The sequence below is a fragment of the Rhynchophorus ferrugineus genome, unplaced genomic scaffold (genome assembly GCF_030347505.1).
Source record: "Rhynchophorus ferrugineus isolate W39M unplaced genomic scaffold, kcgeb_rfMv2 rfM4, whole genome shotgun sequence".
Lineage (NCBI taxonomy): Eukaryota > Metazoa > Arthropoda > Insecta > Coleoptera > Curculionidae > Rhynchophorus > Rhynchophorus ferrugineus.
The window spans coordinates 19,647,207-19,669,650 of NW_027472583.1; the positions used below are offsets into that span (position 1 = coordinate 19,647,207).

The 22,444-nt window shown below is 32.9% G+C and overlaps 1 protein-coding gene across 7 annotated transcripts in view; it reads right to left on the reverse strand.

The window, feature by feature from the left end:
• Positions 1-22,444, reverse strand: part of foxo (forkhead box, sub-group O) — a 324,250-nt gene that overhangs the window by 280,837 nt on the left and 20,969 nt on the right. For all 7 annotated transcript variants that reach the window (XM_076401540.1, XM_076401543.1, XM_076401537.1 and 4 more), the window contains exon 2: positions 21,324-21,527. In XM_076401540.1, the coding sequence (XP_076257655.1) occupies positions 21,324-21,527 (204 nt within the window). The remainder of the gene's footprint in view (positions 1-21,323; positions 21,528-22,444) is intronic.

Here is a 22,444-nt window from a genome sequence, read left to right on the forward strand (position 1 = left end):
TCTGGACGTCACGGACGCCGTGCTCGACCCTCATACCGACGCTTAACAGAGCGTCGCAATTTCTAGATGACGTTATATTAGGAGATCAAAGAAAAAAAAACGCTTGCCACATTAATATTCTGGATATGTTTTATTGGTTGTTATATATTTGTTTCACTATCAGCTAGTTCTCCTATCATACTGTAGGAATGTTCGTCGGGTCGGTCAGTCGGTCGAAATGTGTGGCTGCCGCGGCGATTATTTGTCAGAACACTCACTACTATCTTTTGGAAGGAATTTGCACGGGAACTAAAAACACTGGTTGAATCGAAGTTGTTTATTCTAACTTATGATTGATACATGTGGTCGATGGGAGGATTGACAGGATATTAGGTTAAGGTGAAGGAAGTACGGTAGCGCTGTGGAAGTGGTACTGTTACAGGGGGACGGTGATAAGAAAAGAGCGAGACGTCGTCGTGATGGCCTTTTATACTCCAGAACTGCATGGTACCAATCCACCGGTGTTGCCAACCTTTGTAGTTATTGATGGTGAATTGGTGGTGGCCTAAAGGGTCGTGGCGGTCGCCACAATACTATTTCTAATCCCTGTATTAAGTTATGAGCTACGTTATCTCTTTTATATATTTTTAGAAATATGTATTAGGCGGTTGTATATATTTCGATGGAACATTCAAAATTCATTAGACTTTACTTAATTATGTTGTTTTATTTCAAGAAATCTGCTGCCAAAACCCATCAAACACTTTTACGAATTTATTTATAGTGATGCATAGTCAAATTTTCAGTTTTGGTTTCAACAACTTAAGTGTTTTAAAATGTTAGTAAAAGTAAAAAGATGAATCGAAAATAATGAATCATAATTATGTGATTTATTGGACGAAAACCAAAGTCAAACTATCAGCGAACTTTCGGACTGATTAGCAGCTTAAATTTCCAGATGCTTAGACTCGATGGGAAAGATCCAAAAATAGAAAAAATAGCATCACACAAATTGACAGAAAAAATGTCATTTCGAACCATTCCAACATGGCGGTTTGATGGCCTTCCAAGCAAACGAGAACAGTTCTCATTGGCGCATCGTAACTAAAGGTGAAAAGTGGGACAATCTCAAATTCAATAAATCAAGGATTAGTATATGATAGTCAGTTATAGTCAGGACATTGCTATTAATATAGTGGAATTAATAAGGTGTGGTAATAACCGAATTAAACAATTGCTGCGATGCATATCGACGTTAATTGAACAAATTGAGCGACATGTAATTACAAACAACAACAAGACAATGCTCGGCCATACTTTGCAAGAGTTGTGAAGAATACACTGTATACGCTGTAACTCGAATGGGATGTTCTTCCACACCCAACGCACTGATCAGGGATATGCGCCTCATAATTAGCACTCTTTCAAATTGATGCAGCATATGGTTTAGAAGTGTAGGAATGTTCGTCGGGCCGGTCGATCGGTCGAAAAGTGTGGCTGCCGCTGCGGTTATCCAACAGAACACTCACTACCATTTTTGGAAGGAATTTGCACGGGAACTAAAAACACTGGTTGAATCAAAGTTGCTTATTTTAACTTGCGATTGATACATGTGGTCGATGGGAGGATTGACAGGATTAGGTTAAGGTGAAGGAAGTACGGTAGCGCTGTGGAAGTGGTACTGTTACAGGGGGACGGTGATAAGAAAAGAGAGCGAGACGTCGACGTGATGGTCTTTTATACCCTGGAACTTGCATGGTACCAATCCACCGGCGTTGCCAACCTTTGTAGTTGTTGATGGTGAATTGGTGGTGGCCTAAAGGGTCGTGGCGGTCGCCACATAACTCCCCTCCTAGTGGAACAGCCGTGGAACGTACCTATATGTGGTGCAAGTTCCGGAATGCACCCGCAATCACGCAAACAAACGCCCGGGGACTGCTGATGAGATGGGGATCCCAACCTGAGCGAGGAGTTTTACGGGATCAGCTGCCATCGGAGCTGTAGCAGGACGTCGTTCGTCTTGAGGCGTTTAGCTTTGTTTGAGGGTACCTGTAAATGTGTTACGTGTCCCGTTTCGTGATGCGAGGGTGCTCATGTGTTGCTGGTATACATGATGGGCTTCTGTGGTTTTCGTCCATCAGGCTAGTCTCGTGGGATGTCGTCGACCACGTGATGTTGATGGATTCCGTTCCTCGTGCTATCCTTCCATGTACGTGTCAAGCACCTGTCGAGTGGCTTATGTTGAGTTGATTTACCTGTTAGGCACTTTGATCACGTCGGGGTCACCAATTGTAGGAATGTTCGTCGGGTCGGTCAGTATGTGTGGCTGCCGCGGCGATTATTTGTCAGAACACTCACTACTATTTTTGGAAGGAATTTGCACGGGAACTAAAAACACTGGTTGAATCAAAGTTGTTTATTCTAACTTACGATTGATACATGTGGTCGATGGAAGAATGGACAGGATATTAGGTTAAGGTGAAGGAAGTACGGTAGCGCTGTGGAAGTGGTACTGTTACAGGGGGACGGTGATAAGAAAAGAGAGCAAGACGTCGACGTGATGGTCTTTTATACCCTGGAACTTGCATGGTACCAATCCACCGGCGTTGCCAACCTTTGTAGTTGTTGATGGTGAATTGGTGGTGGCCTAAAGGGTCGTGGCGGTCGCCACAGAAGTGATGAAGAAGTACCGGAAATGGGTCGATAATTTGGCCGCCGCCAAACCAAAATAGTTTTACCTATCACGTTATACCCATATTGCCATAAAAGTGGGGAAATGTTCCACAGAACGAACTTGATTTCGAAGACAAAACGAGTAAATTTGATTATTTTCTTATTATAACAATAAAATGTTTCCGGATTACCTAATCTGATATTCAGTCATCGAGATCGATTCTACATAATATAATTTAAAATGCTCCTTGGGCCTTATCTTACTTCTCCTCTTATCATCTTATTCAATTTTTGTCTATAAATTTTAAAAAATGGTTGGATACTTTTAAAATTTAGGATTTTAAGAATATATCTTCAAGAGTCCTCTCTGTTCAATATTCCAAAATTTTCGAACTTTTGCAAACTTTGTTCTGTGGGAATTAACTCGGTCGGTCAGAACGAATCGAACGATAGTTGATAAGCGTTGCTAAACTACCTGTAGTATAAAGAGTTCCCTTTGGAAATTCCTTAATACTCAATATATACTCAGAAACTCAAACCAATAATCAATCATTGAATTTAATTGGGTCTATTGCTTCAAATCATATACATGCTGAGGCACGGACAATTTAAATTTCTAATTATTTAGTTGTAACAATTTTAAATTACGGCTTTTATTAATTTTGAAAATTATGCACTAAAACTTACGTATTTAACGTCAGACGTAACGAAGATCAAAGTGAATTAGAATGGAAGAAGCTAAAACAGCTCCGTTAGCATAAAGAACTTGAAAAAATTGAACTAGTAGGAAAGGGAAGCACAATATATAGACTGGCGATTCTCGATTAATCAAATGTCTGTATCTGAGATACGCTGGCCGAAACGCTCTCTCTCGAAATTTTCACCATAATCGACAATGATTTCTCAAGTTACTTGAAACTTAATTAAAATAAAAAAACAGGTAGTTATTTTTTGTTCTGTTTTAGAACACTATGAAAGTTAGAAACATGTCAAATGAGACGCATTTTGAAACGTGAATAAACACTTAAGTGCCGATACCCCCTTAATAATATCGTGAGTCACTAGATATTAAACTTAGTCTGTTATCACGTAGTCATATTTATTAATTGCACGATTTTATTTTGATTGACTATTGAACCAGAATCTTCTCTATTTATTAAAAAAGAAAAAGTTTAATTTCGAGCAATTAACAGTTATATCTAAAATCCAAGTAATTTATATTGAATACAATCATGTATTTTAACAATACATACAATAAAATAAAGAGTAAGTGGTTTTATCAGGGGATTCGTAATATAACATTTGCATTTTATAGTATTTTATTATATTTGAAAAATAAAAATTTAAATAGCTGCAATTAAACACGTCTTACTACCCACCCTCTAAGGGAAAATCCAACAATTTAGTACACTGTTACGGTTTATTGCTGAAAATATCGACCAACATGCCTGGTAACCAAATGGTTTGTCATTGATTATTGTTTGGGTTTTTCCATAATCTGCACATAGCCAATAAAACATAAATAGATAATTTTTTGGTCTCAAGTTCCAATTTAAAATATATTTCAATTGAAAATTAATCTCAACTTGACTAAATTAACAACAAAAAAACAAGAAAAGAGTGTAAAATCCAACAAAGAATAACAATTCCAATCATGAAAGCCGTTAGAGGCCGAATGTCTTCTGGGATAATCTAAATTCAGTCGGTCGGTGGTAGACTTCTAATTATAGAATCCTAATTAACTCGTTACAACTTGTTATTAAAAATGTTGAAAATTCTCTATGTTATATAGTTTAGTTTAATATTCAAGTGTATTTATTTTTCCAAACACTCTATCTTAATTTGATGATTGAACTAAACAAAATATATGTCTACGATATCACTTATACATAAAATTCTTCTAATCCTCCTTTTGTGTTGTTAAAAATAACGAATTAGTTAATAAATTGTTTTCATAGTTATATAATAATTATAAAAAATGAAGAAAATTATGACTTGTGCTACATCAGAATAAAATTAAATTCTGATAAATGAATTTGAAAAACATACCTTTTTATTATTTTTATTATTATTATTATTTATATATTACATATAATTAAGTATGTAGCATTGAGATTGATCTTACAGAGAAAAATATTGACCGAAAGGAGGATGTTGACTCAAAATGCATGTGTTACTAAAAATATTATCAATTGCTAGCTAGTACTTTATCCATCCTGCTGGTAACAAACGATAAACACATTAAAAGAATGTATCATTTTCTTTTCATTTGATCTCTTTTTTAAATGATGATCAACTCAAACACATTAATTACATTCATACACTTCTCGCCCTCCGCTATGATCCGTATCCTCACGACATTAACATCAATATATTTAAATTATTGGAATTATTCACGAAAACTTTAAAATCAGCCTTGACATATATAATGCTTCGATGCTCATTAACTACAGATTTTTTAAAATTAGCAAGTGACGCGTTATATTTATACACCTAATACATTTATTTAAAACAGGTTGTAACAAATATATCAAATTATTCAGGCAAAATATATTAGAAATGCCATTTCCTGAATTTCTATTATTACTTTTAGTAGCACCACTATAACTGGTCACCCAAAAATACGACTTGGATTTTTATTAGAAATAGTCAAAAACTGAAAAATAAAATAAAATAATAGTCCATAAATATATCTCACTGCTGCCAGTAATATCTAAGGTATTTGAAAACAATAAAATCGATTATAGAGAGGAAAACCTAATACGGACAGACCAGTTCGGATTTATTAACAAACATTCAACAATTGACCAGGTTCATAGAATAACAAATGTAATTAAAAAAGTATGTTCAACTATATTCTTGGATATGGCACAAGTCTTCGATAAGGTATGACAAGACGGCCTTGTTCATTAGCTGAAGAAAATGTTACCGAAACAACACACTGAACTATTAAAATCTCACATCACTGCTAGAGTATTTAGAATTAAACAAGATGAAGCCTACTTTACAATAAAATAAGCTAAAGTAGTAATTAAGATTACTACAGGCAAGTGACAATATAAATAATTGGACCCAAACCTGGAAAATTAAAATTAACGAAAGTTAACCTTTGCATTGACAGTCCACGTATAATCAGACGGCACAAGCACCTATAACAATAAGTAATACTACAATTTCAAATAGCAACAATGAATCTTGACGCAAAACTTCGAAGGAAGGAACATTTAAAAAATATTTTAACAAAAAAATTGAACCGACTTCAAAAAATAAATAAAGAACTCACTAAAAATGAAAAAAATATCAAATTCACATTTTTAACACTAAAATAATACGTTTTAAATTAAAATATGTACATAATAATCGTTATAAAAACTAAATAAAATTAAATAAAAAACTTATTTAACCTATCTACTACACGTATTTTATATTCTACTACTATATACACAGAATTTAGCTTAATACTAACCTAAACCTCTTTATCTATTTACAATATTATTTTAACTACTATCAACTGATCACTTTGTAGTCAGTGTCGAGCAACAAATTAGATCTGTTTTGTTCCTAATTTAATTTTGTGTATATGTCACAAAATTATATTATTATTTTTCTATTATTTAGGCTCGGCATCAACTTCAAATTGATCAGTTGGTAGTAGTTAAAATAATATTGTAATATAGATAAATAGATGTTTAAATAAGTTCCTTATTTATTTTTTGAAGTCGGTTCAATTTTTTTGTTAAAAATATTTTATTGCACTCTTTTTAGTGTTAGATATTTACTCAATAAATTACGCAGTTGTTTTTTTAAAAATCACAATGGATAGCCCAAGTAAAAGTACAACCCGAATGGAGAAAAAGTTGCTGCCCTGTTGGAAATCGAATCCACAACCTCCGCATGTGAGTTCAACGTTCTAACCATTACACCATTGAAACAGTTGTTATTACAACGTTTCTACGACCTCTCATATGATATCGTTAGAGCTTAAAAAACAAACTGACTGACTTTTACACTGAACTAGTTCCGATTTTTCGCCACATCAGTTCAGTAATAACATTATAAACAAATATCCGATTATTTTAGATAAAAAATATGTGCGTATGTGTAAATATTGTACGCGCCTTTGAAATTTGACGTTTTCCCTCGATTTCTCCAATTTCTCCCATTAGATCCTAACTTGGTTCCAATGGGACCACCTCGAAAGAGCACTCTTTCGAATAAAAGAAAAATTTTGAAAATTGATCCATAATCGACGGAGAAATCGGCGAACATACAATTAAAAAAATATACAGCCGAATATAGAACCTCGTCCTTTTTCGAAGTCGATTGAAGTAGAAAACGAAAGAACTAGAGTTAAAATATGGGAAAATATATTCGTTACTTGGAAGAAAATTTCACTTATCAGTGCATAATAAATGACTATTATACAAGTAATTATTGAAACATATATGGACACACGGAATTCAATTATCTAGATGTTCCGCGAAAAGTAATATAAATATCCCACAAGTTTTCCAGAACCAAGTCCTGAGAAGTATTGTAGGTGCACCCTGATGCTATAGGACTGATTACTTACACCTAGAACTTCAGATACCGACTATCACTCAGGAAATAAAGAAAATTGCACGGAGAGATGAGAACAGACTCCTTTCTCGAATAGAACACAGAATCAAAAGAATTCAAACCATTTAATATTGTGTAGTATAGTCTAGTGAGGTGTAGTTAATAGAAAACCAGCACTATTAATACATAAACATCATTAGACCAGAGGCGGAAACAGGGTAGATGGGTCTTTCTAGATATATACCTAGATTTAAGTTACTGTAAAGACAAATTGTAGGTTACTTGAAAACGTCTAGTAACAATGCTAGAAATAACTTAAAAATTAGAAATAGTATGCGCAGGTCAGATTCAAGAATAAAATATTAACGCGATATATTAGATGTCAGTTTACTTTTGCCCTTTGGTATTTCTAAAACCAAGGCTTGTCTACATATTTGGTCATATCATGTATGAATTAGCTCAAAATCGTGCCATATTTTACTTATGATATTTAAACCCAACGTTTTACGATCATTTTATTTTCCGTTTGGAATGCGTCGGCCTAATTTACGAGCGATGCTAAAAAATAACGCTTCTAAGCAGAAAACAATCGAGCAATAAAACGGGATCTGGAAAAGGGACGTGCATTAATTCATCTGCTTCATAATTTGACAGTTTCGGGCGCCAAGAGCTTGTTCACCTTCATTAACTTGAAAATTATTATGCCATTATGTTTTACGTCCCAGCTGAAACGTTTTATGTTCGAATTTACATCGGGTTTTTATTACGACCTATCATATAATTGGATATAGAACAAGTGGTTACGTCATCAGTTTGCATCACTGCCGCCGTATGCGTGAAAACGTCACGGAACGCGCGACCTACCTTCGCTGAATTTGGTGTTGTCCGGTTTTCGGTGACGCCCCAGCTCGCTATGGTCGCCTTTATCTATGGAGGATCGGTGGGATCCGACACTATTTTAAATGTTTTTGCAACGAAAAGGTTGGCTAGTAGAGTCTTAGAAAATTAACATATTTATACAACCCACAACACGAAGATAAAATATATTATTTACAACATCATCATCAGTAAATCCTAACTAGCTTAGTCTGGATTGTTTCGTAAGACGGTACCTGGGTTCTTCCTATCAACTCGCAGATATTTGTTTTTATTAATTACATCTTACATACGATATGCTTAGTGCAATCATAATTCACAAAATCATTTATTACTATTGTTCTGTTGTACTTGCATTAATATACAAGCAAGGCGTGCACGGGATTAATACATCAGTATGTATTTCCAAAATTAGAATAAAACTAATCTACTTATGCTAAGCTAAACTTAAAAATACACTACACTAAACTAGTTCGTGTGGTTTGGTTCGCTTCAATCTTCTATTTTCTTGCGTGTCATTTAGTAGCTGTTATGCTTCCACGTTGCTGTGATTTAGCAACCTTGTTTTAAGGGTGACATCTTTGATCACTTCGTATATCCATTTTATTTCAAGATCATGGTACAGCTCTTGGTTACATAGCGATAAGCATTGGTAATTAATCATAGACTTTTGTTTTGGCTGCGTTGGATTACAAGTTGGTTTAATGTTTTAGTGCAACCCTATATTTGCACCACATAGGTCCAAATAAGCTTTAAAATTGACTGATAAACCAACCTTGATTTTAGATCAAGCTGAGAGTATCTTCCGACTAATCAGTACGGTTGTTTAACTTTGAGTGTAATTTGCTCTGCTTATTGTCGAGATATAGACAGCATTGAGATATAATCCGAGGTATTTCGATTCTGCTTGAGGAATCGGGCATCCGTTAAGTGATAAAACTAATTTTTTGTCAATTCACCGCAAGGCAAAATTGGACAGATTTGATGCTATTAAGCTGTATTTTCCAGTCTCTAATCCATTTGTAGGTCTTGTTGACCGCTAGTTGTACCTGTTCTATAGTCTTAGACAGAGATACAGCTTTTGCCATTATAACTTTGTTCTCAACAAATGTTCCAAGTACTCTTTCTTTTGTTGTTGGGATATAAGCAGTATAGATAATAATTGTTGTTTAATAATGATTATTTAATATTTGCGATTTTCCTAGGCAAGAATGCAAAATACGACAAGGAAAATGATCCCAGTCACGCCAGTAATCAATCTGGCTAAGACCGGATGTCTTCTGGGATAATTTTTAAGTTGGTCACTCGACAGTCTGTAGACTTAATGCCAAGAGCCGTCGTTCGGAGCCTACGTTCTACAGTAGGTCTAGTCCAGCCCAGTAAAGACTCGTTAGTAAAAAAGAGACTTTAAATAAATAAAAATAATAACGTCGTCAATGAACCAGCTGATATATTAAAGAAAACTAAACTATTTACCAGTAGCCATTAGAAATATTGGCTGAAACTTGAGAAACACACTGAATTTTTATATTTTTCTTAATTTGAAGCTTTACTGTGAAAAACCCATACAATATACTTTATTCAAATTTATTGTTGTCCATCGATAGCTACCAAGTTCCCCCATTTCTCAGACAATTTACGGATTGTATCTCGAAAAAACGATGTATGTTTTCAGGTTATCTACGAATCGACCCATTTTTGATATCTTCGTAAGAAGTGAAGCGCTACACAGACAGGTCACGACTCACATGTTGGAACAAGTATTATCATAATCAGAGGAAGCAAGATCTGGAGAATACGGCGGGTGGGGTAACATTTCCTATGTTAATATTTATATGTTCGTTTTCACTGATTTTGTAACATATGGTTAGGTGTTATCATCCTGACGTATAGCAGTGTTATGTCTTTGCTCGTATTCCTGATATTTTTCGCGCAGTTCTCGACTTAAATGCATCAATTATAACCGAGAGCAATCCACATTGATGATTACATCGAGTAAAGTCTTGCAATCTTTCTGGCTGTCAAAAACGCTCACTGTCTTCGGTGTCAAACTAACCAATTCTAATAGTTCGAAACCACTTTTTAAAAAATTCAATTTTTTTTTTAAATCGATGAAGCAGTATTGCCATAAGCTTAACACAGCATTCGATGACCTTCAGTCGCCTTTTTCTTCAAAATGAAGTAAAAAGTGAAACTTTCCGCAAATAAGATTTACTGGGTACAAATTCAGACTTTCTCAACAGACTGAAAAAAAATTGTCCACGCTTCACATAGCGAAATGAGACATACTGCAAAGTGAAGCCTATAGGTGAAGATTCAACAGAAAATTGGTTACAAATGTACCCGATGCGATTTAATACATCATAACTAATTAATTTTTTTTGTAATGTTTAAAAAAATTGGTATCAAATAACAACCAATCAAGCCAAAGTTAATAGCAAAAAAATCGCTGGACCATAAAATATCAGGTCAGTGATAATCAACGCATCCATATGCTTATATATATATATATATATATATATATATATATATATATATATATTAACATTAGTAACCATTTGTGCAAACAAAAGTCTTTTTGATTTAACATAAAAAGTCGCATGAAGAAACGTATAAAATTTAGACAGCACAGTGAGCACATAGTCAGTTTTATTTCAAATATATGTTTTCATACAATCGACACCAATGAAACAATTCTTTAACGTAACAACATTAGAATAAACTTTAAAAAAACAAGAATATACTGTGGGCATAATGACATATTTTATATTCCCAAGGGAGAATTGTTAGCAGTAATAACGTCAGCTTATATGTTTGTATTTGTAATTGTTCAAAAACAAGGGTGAAATCACTATTTCAATTAACCAGACTGGAAATCTTCTGATAATGTATATAATAGCTTCATTACTCACCAGCCACTAGGCTTAATGCCGAAGACCGTGAAAAATTGAACAGCGAAACCCAGATAAGTATCTGGTCTGAATACAGCTGGTAAAGAAGACTACAATACAACAAAAATATACATTTATAAATAGGTGTTAAAAGGTCGATAATACTTTGTGAAACACTTTAATTTTTGGAATATTTTAACTCAGGAATTAACTAAAATTATAAAAAAAACAATATCAATAGACCGATGATTAGTAAAATCATTAAACTTAACTACTGTTATTATTTACTTAAACACAACATTAACAAAAAAAAGAATTTAAGTAAATCAATATCTACAGAGATTATCTAAATAACACTAAATTCGAAATGTTTTGGATTCATTATAACGTATTATAACGCAGGATATATATTATCAGCTTCCTCAAGGTTTACTAAGAAGAACTCTACTTTTATGTGAATATTATTTTATTTAAAATAATATAATATCTTAATACGAACAAAATTTCTTATCTAGTAAATATCAGAAATATTTACTAAAACTTGAGAAAAAGATTACTCTAAATTATTCAAACTGGCAACGTAACTGACAGCAGAAAAAGCGATCTAAAAGATACTTTTGATTCACTATGCTTCATATATCACTATATTGCTAATCACTGTGGTGCTTGTATGCTCCTATTCACATTTTCAATTCAATAAGACTGTTTTACTAAGAAAAATTGGTACACGAACTTTCCTTTCGAGCTGCAACAGTTTATTCTTCACAACTCTTGCAACGTTCAGTCATTTAATTTATCCAATTAACCTCAGTAAATTCATGATGTCAGACGAAAATGTACGAACCCTTTCCTGTATAAATTGTGAGAAAAAAAAGGACGGAGTATTTTAATATGTGAGTTGCTATTTTTAAATAATATACCAATAATAATTTTATTATATATATACTAAATATAGACAACACAATAGAACTTAAAACAAAACCTAAAAACTAAAGAAGTGCAATAACCATAAATACTAAATAAAAACTAAGCATATACCTAATCATAGGAAAAAAAGCTAATTCATGACATAATTAAAAATGATCGCACAATAACTACTAGAGCTTTTTTAAATAAAATAAATGCTTTATTATTGAACGGAAATATTTTTTAACAAAAATCGAGAGAGTAATCGAAATATTACCTATTATTGCCATAAAAACAGTCAAAAGTATTTTGCTATTTTACATTTTTGTCAAAGTCGCGGCTAGGACGACAGAGCCAGAACGTTAAAAATCAGTCGAATGAAACTAGTAGAACCAAAAATAGTAACTAAAAGTACACGACTGAAACGGTCGATAGTAAAAAGTAGTTTACTACTAAACAGTCGATAGTCGATTTCAGTCGATAGTTGCCAACACTAATATTAACTATATATAATTATATATGGACAAAATATCTCTGATTTAGGAAATGTGTCAATCCATATAAGTAAGCTGGTCGATGATATTGAATTGATCAAGTTCGACCCAGTAGGGGATCGTTCAAATTAACGAAAATGATTGTTCGTAGAAGTAAAAGCCGACAGGGATTACGATAAATGTGCCTCGGTATCGGCTTGTCAAATGACAGTCAATAGCCTGATTACAAATGTAAAAGAAGGTGGAGATTCTCTCATCGATAAAAGTCAACCAGTCGGCTATTCGACAAGAATATTAATCGAGTTCAAGAAGTGGTCAAAGTCATATCATTAATATAAATTATTGAAACGGATGTGTAGGGACAGGAGGTCTCTTTTTATTATTTTCGTTCGGAAAATGGGACCGGTAGCATATCAATAAAAACAATCTTGTTTAGGTGATATTGTACTGTTTTAAGAGATTGTAGAACAAGTTACCTCAGAAAAAAGAATAAAATGAATGAATAGTAACCTTTTGTAAATCTAAACTGAAGTAATTTGAATTTTTAATAGTATTTAGCAATGAAATTAAATTAAACTAGAAAATGTGGATCAAATCAAACGAAGAAGGTCATATACAGGCTATAAAAACGACTATAAAATTATATATCATCACCATCATCATGAATATCTAGCTGACATCCGGGGTGAGTGTCTACTTCTTAAGTAATACGTTAGAGAGAATATTCTTCACTAGACCTCACCAAAACTCGCGATCGACTGCAACTGTATTTTTCAGATTCCTTTCTAAGGCCTTGATTAATCTCTTTTTCGAAGCTGTTCGCTATATTTTCCATTAAAAGGTCGATTTCAATACCGAAATATGCGAAGAATTCATTCAACAGAGTTGATTTGTTATGATATTGGAGAGAAATATGTAAAATTTGCCAGATAAACATCGCATTTCGAAGGACCTCCAGCTTAGTCTTATATGTTAGAATATAATAAATCACAGAGCTTTACAAACCTATTGATAAGTGTTCAAAAGAGGCAGAATTTAGTCTCCGTTATAATATTTCTCTCTTCCACATGGACCATGTTAGAGAAGCAAAAACTTCTGCAGCTTGGTCGAGGCGGCTTGTTATTTCAGCACTAGATGTCACTTTTTTCTCCTAAATGAATCATCCCAAATACTTGGATTCCTACAGTTGCTCTAATCGGATGCCGTTGAGATGTGCAGTAAGAGGAGATTCATTAGTTGTCAATATCTCCATCTTTTCTTCATTAATTCTCTAGCCATATGGCTCTGCTATGCAAACTATTTCATGAAGAATACTATAACTTCATAACGTATTTAATAATGTGATACTACTTAATAATGGAATTTTTCGAGATGTTTTTCCATAAAAATGTAAACACTATACAGTCAGACCATGCAGCAATCAACTTTTCGGGTAGAAATAATCTAAATGCTTTTTTTCTATTATACCGCATACATGTAATAATATTTTCTGATAATTTAATGATCAAAACTCCTAGAGGCCTCACAAACTGTTGTAAAGCTCGCATCGACGCCAACGAAGACAATTTTAAATATTTGGCGAGGTTGGAAAGTAATTGACTTGAACTTGACCTCTGGCCTGGTATTCTGTTCAAATCATTAATATGACTCTTTACTGTCAACATCTAATAGGTTTGAAGCAGGAGATTTAAAAAAACGACCAAAATCGATCAAAGGAAAACACTGTCTTCCATCAAGACAACGCCTGACCACATACATCTTTAATGACTCGATAAAAATTCAGATTGCCTAGGAAATGTTGGTGCATCGAGCATATATCTCGGATCTCATTCCGTCTGATTACCATTTGTTCCAGTATCTGCGGAACTCTCTTCAGAGTGTAAAGTTGGCTTCAAAAGAGACTTTGAAAAATTACTTAGTTCAGTTTTTGCTTCGAAATATCAATTCTACAGTGACGAAATTATGTAAATCTATAATATTATAGAAAAGTGACAAAAATCATTGATCAAAACGATACATAGATTATTGATCATCATTGAAGTGCAAGAATAAAATTAATATAACTTTTTTCTCAACCCTGATTGATACTTGATCTGAATAAAATCCTATAAAAATTCACAATACAATAATCGATAATATAATACAAAATATTGTTATTTTCCTACTCATCTCAGTTGCTGTTACTTAAATTAAATGTATACTAATAAACCAAAAACAGACATGAACAAAAAACGAAAGTGAATTGTAGTAATGACGCAAACGACGTACCGCTCATCACTAATAATTGCTTTAAAATTAAATCGAGAATAAAAACAGAAAGAAACGTTATATAATTTAGTCGATGAGAATGTTCGAACGAATTCGATATATCGTTATAATTATTTGAAAAAATTCTTTTACTGTACGAACAACCTTGAGACATTGGATCTATCTCGAAGTGGTTGGAAGTAAACAAAGTTCAAACTACGTTATCTTTTATCAGAATGAAAATAACAAATTTCCATTCACGTTCGATAAGTTTCATCAGTGAAATCGTTTAAAGCAAATTAATACAAATAAATACACACAGTTTTACAGTAGAAACTTAGTATATTAGGTGAATAATGACCAGAAATCACATAACTTTCATTCATGATGATACAGTTCATTGTTAATAAACCTTAAATAAAATAAAGGGCGTCCCAACATTTATGATCTAAATTTGATGCCAAAAAAAAACAGTTTAACAAGAACCATTTAGGGCTAATTGATATAATAATGGGTTTCTTTCACTTTTATTTATATTTCAAAAATAAACACTACACTACAAAATATCGTCGGAATATTTAACTTCACCAACTGTTCAAGTGACACAAGCATGTATAGTAAGGATAATTGGTTACATTTTCACTTTTTTAATAGATCTTATATTAGATGTACTTATAGAATCTTAATTTACAAATTAATTTGTTACAAATGTTTTGTTGTACTTGCATCTATTCAAAAGCAAGATGAGTGGGATAAATACAACAATATTCATTTTTCTAATTAAAAGTAAAGTTAAGAATAACACTTATACACTATACAAATTCGTGTGGTTGGTTCGCTTCAATTTTCTGCTTTCTTAGGCGTTGTAATAGTTTATTTCTTGCTTTACTTGGATTCACTATTCGATTTAGTGCAACTAAATTGCACACCATAAGTCCAAAAAGGCTTTATCGTTGACTGATAAATTAATCTCTTAGATATTAGGTCAACGTGGGACTATCTTCCGACTAATCAGTACAGTTATTTAATTTTAACTGTGCAGATCAGCTTTTTGGCTAACGTGAGGTTTCGAATTTAATTTACCATCCGATCTGAGATGGATACCGAGATATATAATTGATTGTGTATAAGGTTGAATATCTCTCAAATGATATTATTAAGTTTCTGTCTATTATACTACCATTTTCTGCTGCCTACCACTGTATATTTTCTATAGCCCTAGGCAGGGATATGTCCTTTGCCATGATGACTGTTTGTCATTATCACCAAATGACTCTAAAATGCTACATTTGAGATTCAGAAAAACTGTATGTGGATCAGAATTGGCTACCTATATAATGTGAACAATCTCATAACCACCTTTGTATTGCACTACAACTGAACACTGCCTCAAAAATAAGGGAGCTGTCTATTTAATTTAAATCTTGCGTAAAATTTGATATAACCTATATAAATAAGTAGCAGTACAGTTGCTGGTAACATAACATAATACTTAGTGGTAGCATTTAAAGGATCAAGAAGCTGAAATACAACGAAAACCCATACCTCAGATACATTATTATTATACTATACATTATTCTCTTTACATATCAACCCCATAACTAAATGAAATTATTTTTGGTAACTTTTTAATTAATTAACTCTTTGAATTTCATAGAAAGTAGAACTTATTTCTTGATCATAGTTATTACAAAAGGTTTTTATAAAAATTACCCTTTTCAAATTGTTAAATAAATCAAGCGTATATATTTACATATCTTATTTCAGATGTCAATTAACTATAGAAACGTTATCAACCGAATTGTACAAACATTTGTGAAATCTGACCGCAGAACATATCAATTAAATTAACATAAACATAGCGTATTTTACGAAAAGAAAGGTGGCATCTGAGGGCATATAAGGTTCAAATAATACAAAAATTATTATAAGCCACTGGATCATGTAAATCATCATAGTATAGGCTCTATATAATAAGAGATTGATTACTTCCATATTATTGATTTAAAAACCTAGTGATATTGGCTCGTTCATATTTATTAAATAATGTCTCAATTCATAATCCGGATTAGATATACCAATAAAAATATCTGTCAAATATAGTAATCTTGATCCATATCGTATGACATAAAAGTGTTAAAAATATATTATTAGATGTGAAGTTTAACACACACATAACAAAATATTGTCAGCAGTGACTTGCAGGAAGCACCGCGTTAGAAACAATACGAAGGGGTTTTTGTCTAAAAAATGAAGAAACTTATACACAAATATAATCAAACGATTTTTATTATTCAACATATTTCGAGCTTGGATATCTTAGAATAATATGAAATTGATGTTTTTAAATTTGCTTGTTTACATTTTATTAAGTTCATTCATCGCCATAAATGTTAAAGTTTACTTCAAAGGTTTTAGATATTGATGACACCAACACATCCCAAACTTGTTTAACGTACTTATTATAGATATTTTAATATGTGACGTGGTAATACGTGGAAATATTTAAATAATTTAGTTAGTGTTTACGTTCACCACTACCACAAGTTTAGTAATATTTTCCTGCACGTTGTTTGTAACTTGTTGGTTAAGAAATGAAGACACTGTAAAACCTTGAAGAGAATGTATCAGACAGTCTTTTTCGGTTACCACTCTCCAGTCTTTGCTTCTAACCTGGTTAAACAACATATCAATTCTTATGAAAAATGTTCATTTTCCTAGTGGTTTTTTTTTATATGTTTACGATGTTTTTTAAGTATTAATTTTCAAGAAAAAAAAACAGCGTCAAATTATTTATTATTTTTTAACCAACTTTAAAAAAGGAGGAGGTTCTATGTTCGACTGTATATTATTTGAATGTATGTTTCAAGGTTTTCAAAATTATTTTTCTATTCGAAAAAGTACATGCGGTAGTCCCATTGGAACCAAGTCCGGATCTGTTGGGGGAAAGGGGAACACTGATAACTTTGAAGTCGGTACCCGAGCCCGAGAGATTATTTTAATGCGTTTTTGTGTTAAAAATTGGAGTTTGATTATTTTTAATTTTTAATGAATTCCGTATTTACTAAATTCAATTTTTTGGTTAAAAATATTTCATATAAAATATTTAGTTAATTTATGAACATTTTAAGAATATTTCTATGAGGGGTTACAGTTACAAAAAATATAATTTTTTAAAAGCATCAATCCTATATGTAGATTAAACCAGGCACAGGTAGTAAAGCTATATTTTCTAATAAAAAAAGCAAAAATAGAAACATTGTCTAATAACTGTTTAAAAATAAAAAGAAAATAGAATAAAATAAGATTACTATTAAGATTGACTGAGTGGTGGTACTGTTAAATGTATCACACAATTTCCAAATTACATCTCAAATATAAATTTCACACATCAAGTCTGGCCATGCGAAATAACAAAAACAATCGTCATCATTAAAATATAAACTCACTATTTGGACGTAACATCAATTCTAATTATAAATTTATTTGTACTGAATTAATTTGATAACAAGTTAAAATGACCTCTTTGGTCGATTGGTAGTTTTCATTTTAATATTCGATCGCTGAGGGAACTGCGAACTGGTCGCGCCGGTACCACTCGAAGGTGAAAAAGCCTGCTTTCCCACAGTCGACGGTTTCCAAGATAATCCTCGCATAAATGAATCGAAAACGAAGCCGAAAAAATTGCGCATTAGCGCCGGCTCATCGGAGTGTCGGCCACCACTCTCGCTTTAATGCCGGGACCACTTCGGCAGCGGCCGATCGGTGTAGGCCTTGACTCGACGTGGAATTTTTTTCATTGGAATGGCGCGAGAGTGAGAGATGGCGAAAGACGAAGATATATATTTTTTTTTTTGATTAACTGTGAACGCTGATGTGTTCGGATATACGTTCTGGGACATTTTTAATATTCAAATTGAACAGACAAACTGTAGTTTAGATGCAAATAATGAAATGACAGAAACTTTTATTTAACGGATGTACACGCTACGTAGGACCGCTGATAACCCGAAGTCCACAAATTATTCTATTATTTCCGATCATTTTTATTAATTAATGTATATCTTAAATGATCAATATCAATGATTCGTTATCAATTAGCTCCAGTGAATATATTTCGTTAATATTAATTGTGCAAAAGTATTTTCAATCAAACTCTTAAATTGTGCTGTTCCCAAATGTTTTTATTTGGTTCTGGTGTCACAAATAAATTTCATTAGTATTTCAAAAACGACTCTATTTCAAAACAAGCGAAACAAAGACAATAATCGAGGGGGTATTATTGCTGTTAATAACCCCTTCATATCAGAACAATCGACGCTAATATACATGCAATCAGTATGATATTAGTACCTTGGCCTCATCAGAGTTTATTCTTATTATAACTAACCAGTCTTGTAGTGGTACTTATATAACTAATAATATAACAAAGTCTTGTTTACGTGGTTACAAAAAAAATATCTTCCCATTCGATTTTGCCTAAAATACTATTGTACCATATCATATCATATTTTTTCGACAAAGAGAAAATAGACCCCAATTTTTCTATAATTTGAAATGGGATACTATTCACACGACTTCTAGTATGGAGAATATGGTGAATGCAAAAACAATGCAATTGTTTTGATTAAAAGAAAACACCAAATGTAGACGTATTTTATTTTTGACGTAGTTGAAAATCTTCAGTACATTAATATAATATCTTCCGTGAACCGGCATTCAATCCCAAAAAACCGATGAAAACTTTCGCATTGGTATAATAATCCTGAATGAAGTTTCTCAACAGAAAACCACATGTTTATGTTCTTTTTTGGTATCTACTGTGCCGTAAAGAATTCATATTGTGTTGATTGTGTTCTAATTTTGATTGTTGTGAAAAAAGTTGTCGAAGCTCGATTAAATGAAACTAAATTAACTAAAAACAAAAAAAGGACATATCCTATACTGACATAGAAACGAACGGTTGCTTTCTATTTACAAAAACAAATACATTTTTCGTTATTGTAAAAATCACCAAAATTATTCTATTTAAATGGTGGTTAAAATGTTCCTATGATAGCTTGTTTTCGAAACAATATAATTTTTCAAAAGCATCATCTCTATATGTGAATACACTGAGTACCTTTCAAAACGCTTTTGATTAAAAGGCTTCTCGAGCTATATTTTCCAGTGTAAAATACAAAAAAAAATGGGTCTAGACACATTTGAAAAACGATAACAAAATCGAATAAGATACAATAACAATATATATTGATGAAGGTTATAACCAAAATTGATTGACCATAATTGGATTGGTTTTCCCAAATATTTTTTTTCTAGCAGTACATCATTCGACATCTTCAGCAACAATTTCATTTGGTTTTAGATTCATTCCACTTCAGTGTCGATGAGGATGGATCTCGTGAACTAACCCGTGACTTGTGCTTAAGATTGTCCTAATAGATCTACTTTTCATCGCCAATCACAATTGCCGATAAAACATACAGCAAATAATATTTGTAATTTGTCTAGAACGTTTAAATTTTCTTTTCAATTATTTAATTTTCTAATATTTTTTTCTTATTTCAAATTTTCTTTATTAGTTACATCTTATATTACATATGCCTAGTACAATCTTAATTTACAAATTAATTTATTAGTATTGTTCGGTTGTACTTGCTTCAATACACAAGCATGGCGAGTACGGGATAAATACGTGGGTATGTATTTCCCAAATTAAAATAAAAAGTAAAATTATGAGTAATACTTTACACTATACAAGTTCATGTGGTTTGGTTCGCTTCAATCTCCTGACTTCCTGCATGTTTTCCAGTAGCTGTAGTGCTTTCACGTTGCTGTAATTTAGTAACCTTATTTTATGTTTTAATGCTCAATCTTTGATAACTTCCTAAATTTTAATTTAGAGGTCATCGTGCAGCTGTGCGTTGGTTACGTAGACATAAACATTGGTAATTAAACGTAGAACTTTTCTTTGACAACGTTGTATTACTAGTTGGTTTGATGTGCTACCCTAAATTTTCACAATATGGGTCCAAATTGGCTCTATGATTGACTGATAAAACAATATATTTGATTTTTGGTCTTAGTTGAAGGTATCTTCCGACCAACCAGTATCGTTGCTTGATTTTGAGTCTGACCAGCGTTGCTTTTTGGCTATCGTGACGTTTCCAATTTAACCTACCATCAAGATCTTGAGGAATCGGGCATCCATCAAGTGATATAATTAGGTTTTTGTTATTTTGGGCGCAACGCAAAATTAACATAGACAGATTTCAAATTGTTAAGCTATAGTTCCCAGTCTCTAGCTGTACTTTTTCTACAGCCTTAGTTTCACAAATGATTAGCCGAAATAAATTATTTAAATTTATTCAAAACATATAATTAAAAACTCGACACATCGTAAAAACTGTCAAAGCCCAAAAAAATCAATCCTACCTTGTATAGGAGATTTCTCCTTCGCAAAGAAGGTAAGTGTAGTTTAACGTAAAACCCAAGTTTAATATTTTTTGTCGCTAACGCAATTTTGGATGGATTTTGTAAGGACGGCGTATTGCCTCCTTCCCCCCGCCGCCCCCTCTACCTCAAATGCCGCGTCGATGGGCGTATTGCGGGGAACGGTGGTGGGTGATTTGACGTCGCGACGAAGACGAGACGCCGCAGATTAATATAAAAATAATGATGCGAAAGAAGGACTCACCTTCCATCCTGCTGAGCTGTTACTGTCACCTTTGTCCTTAAAATAAGGCACGTTCTGCACCATCCACTCGTAGATTTGTGAGAGGGTTAGCCGTTTGTCGGGTGATGTGGTAATCGCTTGTGTGATCAGATCGGCGTAGGACAGATTGCCCCACGCGTTTCGACGGCTAGAATTTTTCTTCGTTGGTAACGCGGACACGGGAACCTAAAAGAGAGAAAATAACGTTAGAGCCTTGTAACTCGTTAGAAAATGAATATCAATACATATTGGGATTTAGTATTACTAATTTTTTATTATATATTGTAATTGTAGTTGAAATTACCAAAGTTCTTCTATTTAAAGGATACATGCCAGGGAACTAAAAATGTTCGTAATTGAACAAAATATTGACGTTATGATGGTTTCCGAAACACACTTTACGGACAAAAATTATTTGAAAGTTCCTAAATATAAGCTTTATCATACAAATCACCCTGATGATAAAGCACATGGAGGTACAGCCATAATAATTCGAGATGATATAAAGCATTTCGAAAAAGAAAAATTCCGCAAAGACTACCTGCAAGCCACCAGTATAACCATAGAGGAAGCCCATGGACCATTAACAATTTCTGCGATTTATTGCCCACCCAAACATAACAACAAGGCAGAACAATTTCAAGAATTCTTCCGTACGCTAGGTAATAGATTTATAGCAGGAGGAGATTATAATGCAAAACATTTAATGTGGGGTTCAAGAATAATAACCTCAAAAGGTAGAGAACTGCTCAAAGCCATAAGGATAGATAACTTACAACATATCTCTACTGGTGAACCAACATATTGGCCTTCAGACAGAAATAAAAAACCAGATACAATAGATTTCTGTATTACAAAAAATATTGATCCAAAAAAGTGTCAGGCAGAATCATGTTTCGACCTGTCTTCTGATCATTCACCAATAATAGTAACAATTTCTTCAAAAATTACCATCAAAGATAAACCCCCTTCTCTGTGCAATAATAGAACTAACTGGCCCTCATTTAGAGAAAACTTAGACCAAAATATCTCTCTAAACTTACCGTTACAAACTGAAATGGATATAGAAATAGCAGCAATAAATCTTACAAAAAATATACAGG